Genomic DNA, 10,935 nt, shown 5'->3' on the forward strand with positions numbered 1-10,935 from the left:
AGTATCATATGTTTAGGTACGGAATTTTTGGTACACTTATGTTTTTGCATATTTCCTTATGTGCCATTAATTCACTGTAATGTATTTAGGTACTGCAATATATTTGGGTACGGACATTTCGGTACACTAATTTAGTAAAATATATTATGATATAGACGTTTAGGTACACTAATTAGAAGAAGTTAAATAAAATTAATGAATTAAGATGTGTATAATAATAAATTTAAAATTTAATGTAATGACATTAAATAAGATATCTATTAAATATTATAACAAAAATATAACATATATTTGAATTAAGCACGCAATAAAAGACTAAAATCAATATCCAATCTAACGTCAGGTTTTTTTTTTAAATTTTAATTTTTTTCAAGGATTAAAGTTCAAAAACCCCAAAAAGATACATGGCTTCTTTAAAACTTCTTTTTGAAAAAAAATTATTTTAATTTCTCAGAAATACTTTCAGTTAAAATGCTTTTATTAAAAGCACATTGAAACTTTTCAACCAAATGCAAGTGTTTCATGAAAAAACACTTGAATTGTTTCTTAAAAGAAGTACACAACATGTATTTCGATAATATGACTATCAAGTAATGTATTCATGATGAATTACCTTTTTGTTTGATACATTTGGGTAATCAAACGTTCTCTGATTTAATGATTTTTTTTGTAGGAATAGTCTTACATAAAGATAAAGAAATCGAACAATTCCGAATATAAAATTATACAATACAAATACGTTATTCACAAGGGATGAGTTATGCGCTTCACGTCTGCAAATATGTTATCCTTCCAAATATTATTGAACCACAAAGCAGTTTGGTGCTAATAACGCATCAGACACTGAACATGACATGATCATTCAGAAAAAAGAAGAGAAATTTTGACCAAAAACAGTTCGAAGAAAAAGAAACTAAAAGGAAGCTGCAGCTCTTTCAATGTGGTTGAGATCCTTTGCCGTGCGACAAAGCCATGGGACTCTGTATAATGCTTAATTAGTTAGGCTAGGATATGATCAAAGGTGGATTTCATGTAGTTCTTGCTGCTTTGCTGAAGCTGTATATACTCCTTATAGTTCATTCCAATGTATTTCGGAGCTTGGCCTTCTTTTTCCAGCAACTCCGGCGCCGGTGCGATAATTGTATCAACAGATGGTCCATGTGGTACGGCAATAGATATCCTTGTAGCTTTGTTGTTCACCGTGGCCCGATGCATCACACTCTTGTATTTTCCATTAGTAAGAATTTGCATTTGGTCAGCTAGGTTGACAAAGAAACCGTTGGCAGGGCCATTGACGGTGAGCCATTTGCCGTTGTGTTCAACCTGGAGGCCATTCATCTCATTCTGGATGAGCAGAGTGACAAGGCCATGATCAGTGTGATGTGGTATACCAATTGCATGTTCTGGCTGAGGGCAAGGCGGATAGTAGTTGGCCGCGAGCATTTGTATGCCGCGATCCATGTTCATTGCGTCGTGTATGTAGTTGGGCTCCAATCCCAAGCTTTCTGATATTGCGCGTATTATCTCCAATGCTACTTCTCTTGTTCTCTTGCTGAACTCCATTGAGACCTCACTGAAGCAAGCCGGTTTGTAGAGGGAGTAGAACTCAGGATGTACTCTCACCTTGAAGAAGTCCCTCCAGAGAAGAACCTTGTCCAATGCAAGATTGTAGCTGGTTCCGTACTTGAACATCTCCAGCACATCGTTTCCGGATTTGAACTCCTCCTTCTCTTCGTCTGGGAGGCTGAAAAATCCATGGCACGCATCAATCATCGCCTTCATTAGGCTCTCTGGGACTCCGTGGTTAATCGCCTGCATTGAATTCATCATGATCATGATTAATTAGATCTATGTTTTTGAATGTTAATAATATAAAATTATTTTCACTGAATCTACGGATTCTCTTGTTGACCACCTTTCTAATAGAAATGGCCCCTATGTGGAGCTCACTTAAATTTGACAAGTGGTCTACTATGTGTTTTGAATATAAGAAATACCCATCTAGTTACTTGAGGGAACTCTAAAACTAAAACATAATTTAAAATGAAGAAAATTAATCATTATTGAGTTAAAGTACATACAATGAAGAAACCCCATTCTTGACAAATTTTGATGAGGTCTTGGATAATTTTGGACCGTTGATCAGGAGATTCGGAGGTAAGAAGAGACATATCAACTATGGGGATTGCGAATTCGGGATCGTTTGGATTTGCTTCGTCATTTGGGTTCATGTTGAAGGCATAAGCAGAAGGAACAGAACTGAGAGCAGGTGATTCAGCAAGCGATTTGATGCTTTTTACATCCATGGTTTGAGCGGCAACTTGAGCCATAGCTTTTCAAGGACAGAGAGTATTATATATATATCAGAAGAGGATAAGTGAAAAGAATAATATGTAAGTCGATCGATGGAGAGGAAATAGGAAGATTGTTGAGTGAGTATGGCTTTGATGATAAATGGAAGAAATGGTTCCTTTTTATAGAGCTAGACACCGAGAAGCTACGACGTATCTCATCAATTTTCACGTGGTCATAATACATCGTATTAAAATCAACCGGCATATGGAGGGCGTAAGAAAAATATATATAATAACTGCCAATCAGTATTACGGTTTGGTGGTATTCCTCTTCATTTTGTAAGTGAGATGTTAGGTTCGAATCTCGTAAATGACAAATTCGATCTCAAATTAAGTTACCCATTGTGTGGTTTAGCGAACTTTCTTCTCCCCTTAATCTAAAATATATACTTGTACCCAAAAAATACCTTCGAGCTACCTTTGTTTAATCTCCAGCCCAGCATACAAAAACTTTTGCATGACTAAATCAACCCCAAACAAAACATGTCTAGATTCCAACGTGTAAACAAAACAAAACTTACACTTTTTTTGGACTTAGAGGACAAATACCTTACTTAATTTGTTGGCTAGTTCTAGTTCCCTTCACTTCAGAACTTATTTGGCACCTCAGTACTGGTGAAGGTATCAATGGCGAGTTTTATCTTTATTTATTTATTTATCAAACGATAGATTTTGTTAGATTAGATGTTAGATTAGTTACCGACGGGGTTCGAACCCATGCCGTCATGCAAGGGCTCAACACATTTTCACCAATATGGTAAAATGCCACTTGCATCTTTATTTGATGTTTTGGAACCAGTGGAAGGGATACTGCCAACTATGGTAATGCTTCCCTGAAACCCTAAGTTGTTTCATTCTTCCATATTCCGATTTTTTTTTCTTGGTAGGTGGGAAGTAAGCTTTAAAAATCACTATTTATTTTGTCGATGGGTGTCCAATAATACTCATACCCATCAAGAGAATAAAACATTGAATTTTTCGCAATCATATAGACTAAATTAAGGTTAAAGTTTATGTAAGGTGGCCGGGCTAAAACAAAAAGAAAGAAGTAGTAAATTTTTTTTCTTGGAAATTATATGTTCTGATTAATGACAACATATAAGTGATGAACTAACCAACTTTAAAATGATGGGTCTATAAAAATGAAATGACAAGTCTATAAAATATCCGATTAGTTTGACAATTTAGATTAACTTTTTCATCATTTTTGTTAATTGTCCAATTTTCAAATACTAAAGAATTCAAAGGAATTCATAGTAATTTTTTTATTCTTTTTTTTAAAGTAATATAATTAGGTGATGCATGTTACATTGAAATTTCTCATAATTTTAATATGAGAGCTTTGAGCAAATTCGATATCAAATTACAATGACAAGTAATATTATATATTAGATAAGAACTCAAAATGGAGTGACAAACACCATTACCGTCCAGTAGCATCAGTGGGTTCTAAGATCTGGCAAGAAACTAATAACAAATCACAGTTTATAATCTGGCAAAAAACTTTGCTCTCTCTCTCTCTCTCTCTCTCTCTCTCTCTCTCTCTCTCTCTATATATATATATATATATATGTATGTATGCATATTTGTGTGCGTGCGTGCATGCATATAGACCTGTATATGCTAAATAACTGTGTTCTTACTTCGTACGTGGGGACCTCTATACTTAAAAGCCTTGTTTGGTACGTCGGATAATACATCGGATAGGACTAATAATACTAAGTACAACATTTGATGTCCGTTTGTATTAAATAGCCACCGGATTAAATAATCCGAACCCACCTCCTTTATATGGTAAACACCCGTTTCCTTATCCCCTCTAAAAGGACGGTACAATTTAGTCAGAACACTCTCGCTCTCTCCTTCCTCTCCAGATGGTACAAGAAAATCTCTCGGTCTCTCCTTCCTCTCCAGATGCACCGGTCCTCTCCATACGCATCACTCCCAGGTTTGTCTTCTCATTCTTCTTCTTCTTCCCAGGTTCTGCCCCTCCCTCTGTTCTTCCCCCTCCTATTTTTCTTGCAATTTTCTTTCAATTGTTTGAATCTAGTTATTGTTTTCTCTGTAATTATGCAATTGATTATGTAATTTTGTGTTTTAATTAGAATTTTCGAATTTTAGGGTTTGTTGTTGGGGTCGAATTAGAGTTTGTTGGGGTCGAATTTTGGCACGAGAATTGTGCTAAAAAAATGAGCTGCTTCCATATCATTATTCTGCAAATTCTTATGTGGGTTTTCTTTGATTTGAGATTTGGTTAGTGGGATTTCGTTGAATTTTCAAGATTTTGTCTTTCGATTTTTTGTTGAGTGACTGATGCATGGTGAAAGTTTGCTTTGATTTAGCTGTTATGTGTTTATTGTTGATATGATGATGTTAAAATAATTAGTGGTCAAACATTAATGGTAAAAAAATTTGAACTGAAATGCTCAGGTGAACAAGATTAGTAATGGGCAAATGTTATATAAAATCTGTGCAGATGATTAACTCTAAAGGTTACTCTGTACTTGATGGGCAAGAACTGAAGGTTACTTTGTACTTGACGGGCAATCTGCAAGATTGTCAAGGATGGTTAAATAGAAGAAGAGATAATGTGGGCCAAAAGGAAGTGATTAAAGTGTGTTATATGGTATCCGTTTACATGTTAGAGTCGTTAGGCTGCATATGTTGGGGACTAAGTATGTTATATGGAATATCTTGTATTTGATGCTTGTACAAAATTGTTGTGTTTTTTGTGGTAGTATTTTCTCATAAGTTTTATATGTTAACTGAGAATAACACACTGTTTTGGTTCATTTTTCTGTTTGTAACAGAAGCTTTAAGCTTCTGTGAAGGAAACGCTGGCTAGTTTCACTTCAGTGGTGTGTTGATCCTTCCATGGCACTTACTTCAGTGGTTTGTAACTGAAACTTTGTCTTCGTTTTGTTGTTTGTCTTGTTAGGCTTTCAAATCTTGTTCCTTACTTTTTTAGTTATTTTATTCATTGCATTTATCGGATTTTTAGTGGGGTTGTCTTGGTTTTGTTGGTTAAATTTCTCTTATTGGTTGTTTGGACTTAGTGTTTGCAACATTAATGCATCTGGCCTTTATGATTGCAGGAAATGTTTGTTTTGTTGATGCTTCTTGTGTTTGTTGGTGTTTAAGGAGAAAGCAAAGCAGAGGGTAGAGTTTGCAAAGCAACAACATGCATATATTTTGGCTATCTGGACAAACTGTTTCTTATTGAAACCAACTTGTATTTGTATATTTTATGAACTTGGATATGTGGTTAGATTAATCTATATAACGTAATGACTGTAGTTGTATTTTGTGAACCTTCTTTTATGTTATTGGAAAATATTTTGAATTTGATATATGGAATTTACTATTTTTCTTTGTTATTGAAAATTTGTGTGGTTTTCAATAGGTATAAATATGAGAAAAGTTCATTAAACAAACGAAGATTTGTCAAATTTTTTCCCTTTGTCCTATCCGGTTCAGTACCAAACACAGTATAAATAATACGGTCATTAGTCCGATATTGCACCAAACGCTCGACTAATTTAGTCAGTACTATTTGGTGGCTATTTAACCTATTCGATAGAAATAGTCCGAACTGCCAAACGAGGCCTAAGGATTCTAAAATGTGCTGAAAATAATATTTAGCAATAAATTATACTTATAGTTATGGCATTCCTTTTTAATCCATCACGTTCCAAATAATTCAGACAATGAAGAACATTAAATATATATGGTTAATATTTTTATGCATTTGAAAGCCTGAAATCGTTTCCATATAATATTGACATGTGGGTGGAACCGTGGTTGCGACCAGCGAGGACTTCTAGAATAGCCAGCCAGCCAGCTAAGTGTGAGTCTATAATTTCTGTGTTTCATCATTTCTTTGCCGTGGGATTCCTGCATCTACACGATCGAGGGAAGGAAATTAAGCTAGGAAGTAGAGTCAAACTTAACAGCCCACCGACATTGGAATATATGAATATAATTTTTTTTCTAATATTATACATTCACCACGCCTGATCGAATCCAGCTACTTTGGTTTAAAAATAAATAATAATCTTCTAGAAATTTGTACTAAAAAAATAATTCTTTCTAAAATTAAAAAATATATGAAATTTAGAAAGTGTTGTAACCGTTGAGTGAATGATGGCTCAAATATCCATCCTTCAATTGATTAGGCATTTGGTCCTTCCAATTTTTATGTTTGAACAAACGCTATTATCTAAACTATAGGGATGTAGAGAGTGAACTAAACCTCACAAGGGGTTAGCAACAATGTGATCAAATTCGTCTTTGACGATAATCGAACCTAAGACCTCTCACTTATAAATAATTTAGAGATATTTGTGTAATTTGCTAAGATGGTCAGACCTAGGGTTGGAATTTTTCACGAAATTCTTAAACCAAACCAAAAAATCCCGATCCCATACCGAAAAATTATCAAACCGATAATACTGAAATTTGCATGCATGTTGAATGTTGAATTTAAGTAGTTTGATGGTAGACTATATTAGAAATAGAAGTATGAAATTAAGTAGTTTGAAACTTTGGAACGTCAATTTGACTTGATATGAGTGAATTGATACTTCAATTGTTATGAAATTTCAAATTGGTATGAGGTAAAAAGCCTAAATCACAATTGATATGAAGTTGGGCAACAAAATTTTAGGCCAATTGCCCAAATTTGAGCCCCCAGTCCAAAAATTTCAAATTTTAGCCTAAAATCCAAAATCCAATCATGAAACACCGAAAACATTTTGGGAATACCAAAATTTCGGTTCGGAATTGATTTTCAAATTCCCGTCTCCAAAATTTTCAGTTTGGAATTCAAGATCCATTTTCAGTTTAGGATCCCATACCAAACCACTCCTAGCCAGACCACTATAGTAGGTTTCAACACTTTTGTTCTTGACGGAATAAAAAACCACTAGAAAATACTCTCCCAAAACACTAGAAATTCTTTTGCAGCCACACTAACCGCAAAAAGAAAAAATTCAGAAAACCTTCAAGGTTGTCGCAAAGATCCTATTGCAGCAAATGAATTTACTGTGAAAAGCCTCTTTCCTTGCAGAATCCAACCACCTCAAAGTCCCTGTTGGTCCAGTCTAACCTGCACATTGGTTTTTCTCACCTTTTGGCAACAAACTTTCAGTTTTTTCTGAATTTTTAAAGTAGGATCATTTTTGTGTTGAAGTGAGTATTTCGTTTCATGATCTCAAGTTCATGCCAAATTCATAATTATGTGTTTAAACATCTCATGAAGCATGAACCCCGTTATGATATTTTCTTATTACTTTTGTAATTTTGCAAAGCCCTCTCATTAAGAAAAATCATCATGTGCACGAACACACTTAAATCTAAGTTTATGCTATAAAGCGAAAACGGTTGTTTGTGATTTTCTTGATAAAAATGTGAATATCATTGGAGGCTCCAATGATGCCTCAATCTCCATTGTTGCAAATTCCTATTAACTTTGCTGTTAGTTGGCTTCCAAAAGTAAACCTAGCCCGAAGTCCAAAAGTGTGTTCCCATGCATTCTAGGCGAAAGCTTCAATCAAAAACCCAACTCGTATTCATTTAAATACAAATTCAGTATTCCAGTCAATACTAACCTGCATTCCAGTCGAATGCGCTATTTTTTGCTTTCCAGTGGATAACCCAATTCACTTCCAGTCGAAGCCTAATTCCAAATTCGGCCAATTCCAAATTCAAGTAGAATATTCGAATAAGAGCCCAAGTAATTCATTCAAGAAGCATTAATTGAATTAATTTGTTTTTGAGTTTCAAACTCACTTGACTTTTGAAATTTTCTAAGTCAAGAAGCAACAAAACCCGAGCCTAATTAAACCGACCAACACATGCCTCACTATGAGTCCACATCTTTGGTCCAAGCTCACACCCTTAAGCTCTTATTCACCAAATAGAACCTCGAAGTTTTCTTGCAAAACAAACCTTTAAAGATTTTACAGCAATTTTGATTAAATCTGAAGTATTAATCCACCTCTTTTCCTGCATAAAAGATGTCAAACTTGGACAAGTTGGAGTTCACTTGATATTTTTGGCACCAACTACCTCAAGTAGGCCCAAGATGTCAAAGATGTACCTTAAGGCGAGGAAGATGCCAAACGCAGTACTAGATGCTAAGACCCTCATTTTTATTCGGAAGCATATGGTGGAAGCCCTGCAAATCGGGTCTGAAGTCCTTATGGGAAGCCTTAGTGGACCACTTTAATCATCAGAAGCTAATATTCTTTCCTCAAGCAAGAAACAATTGGCATAATCTCTACTTCCAAGACTTTAAGACTGTCAACGAGTATGTCTCTGAAGTCTGTCAAATCCTGCCGATTTTGAAGTTTTGTGGTCATATTTCACAAGAAGTCTAGGAACAACAGCGTAAGGTTAGTAGTTCCCTTAACCAAAGAATAAGCCTAATTTTTCCTTCCGCTATATTGGAACTAATCACTGGATTCGAACTTGTTGTGCACCTTCTGATGTTGTTGATCGTTATCACAACCGTCATCAGAAATAAACCAACCTCGTCGAGCATAATAACATGGGAACCTAAGTTGTCCCGAATGACACGGCTTTATTTGTTTGATTTCATTGAGCTAGATGGCTACTAATGGATGTTGGTATGTCGCCACTTGGAATTTTCGTTTCTTATTCAGATGATTTTTATTTTTAGATTATTAGGCCATTCTGGGAACCTAATGGTTTCTTAAGCCCTTATGGTTATTGTTTTAATTCTTTTGGAATTTTAGTTCTCAAATAATTTAAGTTAATAAAGTTTATCTTGAAAAACTTGTTGTGAGACTCGATTTAATTTTCATAGGTATGTTCTAGGAAGTTGATTGTATAGACGACAGTGCCACCACACACATTATTTTACGTAACTGCATTTATTTCCTCAACTTCGTGCCTATTGAATCCTCGATGATAACAATCAGTGGCTCGACGCCACCAATAGAGGGGCATGACAAACCCTTAAAAAAATGGTGTTGAATATCTTTGCATCACTTTCACTTCATGCACCCGAAATCACATCTTAAAGAAGTTGAATGCATTCTCGTCGAGTCTCTATAAGACAAATATCCGAACAATCGAGGAAAACCTAGTCATTTTGCTAAAGCAAATTGACTTGAGCACTTTCTAACTCTGGCACCACTGTCTTGGACACGCAGGAAGCGATATGATGTGTCGTATACTTTGTGCATCACATGGTCATCCATTGAGAAAGATGAAATACATGATCTAGTTGACCATACATGTGAAGCTTTCTTGTTAGATAAAGAAGACGAAAAGCCGTCCTATTCAAACATCTCTAAAAAGCAAGCCACTTTTTTGGAAAGGATCTAAGGATATACTTTTGCACCAATCTAACCACCACGCGGACCTTTCCGCTGCTTTATGGTTTTGGTTGATGCATTGACTTGATAGTCCCACACTTGCTCTATTGTCCACCAGAAATGTTACATTTTTGTAAGACTTGTTGCTTGATCATTTAGATGAGGTCCAATCTTCCGATTTCTACTTGGGGTTATATCCAACAATGCACACGAAGAATTGGGTTAGTATAAGGCCCACTGCCACCCAACCCTTTTCTGCGGAGCATTTGGCAAATGGATAGAAGCCAAATGTCTCGTACTTGCACATGTTTGGGTGTGTTGTACATATGTCCATCGCGCCCCCATAATGTTTCAAAGAGGCTTCAACGAAGGAAATGGATTTATTTTAAGTTACTTGTCTTCTTCCATTATCCATTATTTGGAACCCATGGCATGCCTTTATTGATATAATGATACCCACAAGATTAGACCTTCATGCTGCAAATGTCCCTACAAGAATTGATGTTCCTAAAGTCATCCTGTCAGACATTATGCTCCCAAAGAACAAGTTACTGACAATCGAAGAACGATATTGGCGGCTAACCAATCTAGTATCCCTCCCTGAAGTAAGGCAAACTGTTGGTTCAAAAGACAAGCTTCCCCCAAAGTGGAGAATAGTGACACATGAAAAGACAGGGATAGTTATCCCAAGTCTTGATCCTTCTGTCAACTACTTGTCTAGAAGACATGGAAACAAAACGAGATCATCATCGGTGACGTGTCTGCCTAAGTGGTGGTCGCTGAAATAGTAAAGGGCAATGACATCGAACAACCATCCATTGTTGAAGCGTAACTTCGACTTGACTAGCCAAAAAGGGAAGAGGTAATCTAGATCGAACTTGATTCCTTAATGAAACGTCACGTATTCAGACCATTCATTCCAACACTTAGGATGGGAAACCCATAAACTCTAAATTAGGTATTTGTAAGGAAGTGTAATGAGAATAATGAGGTCATATGGTATAAGGCTCGCTTCGTGGCGCAAGGTTTGTCACAATGCCCTGGTATTGATTACGAGGAGACGTACTTTCCCATAATGGACGTAATTACATTCCGCAACTTAATTGGTTTAGTAGTTTCCAAAAAAATTGAGTATGAGCTTAAGGACTTAGTCACTGCATATTTTTATGCAGAACTAGATACGATTATACCCAAATTAATGAGTTCCTTACACGAGACACACTTTCAATTAGGTTAAA

The 10,935-nt window shown here is 35.7% G+C and overlaps 1 protein-coding gene and 1 long non-coding RNA gene across 2 annotated transcripts; one reads left to right on the forward strand and one right to left on the reverse strand.

The window, feature by feature from the left end:
* Positions 1-772: 772 nt before the first annotated feature.
* On the reverse strand, positions 773-2,458 carry LOC103930998 (2-oxoglutarate-dependent dioxygenase 19). The gene is made up of 2 exons (XM_048588667.1): positions 2,082-2,458; positions 773-1,812 (listed from the first exon to the last, which is right to left on the reverse strand). The coding sequence occupies exons 1-2, from the start codon at positions 2,328-2,330 to the stop codon at positions 1,000-1,002; spliced, it is 1,062 nt and encodes a 353-aa protein (XP_048444624.1). The 5' UTR covers positions 2,331-2,458; the 3' UTR covers positions 773-999.
* Positions 2,459-3,984: 1,526 nt separating this feature from the next.
* Positions 3,985-5,702, forward strand: LOC125479513. Its single transcript, XR_007260079.1, has 3 exons — positions 3,985-4,302; positions 5,165-5,246; positions 5,450-5,702. It is a non-coding gene; the product is annotated as an uncharacterized LOC125479513 (long non-coding RNA).
* The last annotated feature ends 5,233 nt before the right edge of the window (positions 5,703-10,935 follow it).

The sequence above is a fragment of a genome, unplaced genomic scaffold (genome assembly GCF_019419815.1).
Source record: "Pyrus x bretschneideri cultivar Hongxiangsu unplaced genomic scaffold, Pyrus_bretschneideri_v1 Contig29, whole genome shotgun sequence".
NCBI lineage: Eukaryota > Viridiplantae > Streptophyta > Magnoliopsida > Rosales > Rosaceae > Pyrus > Pyrus x bretschneideri.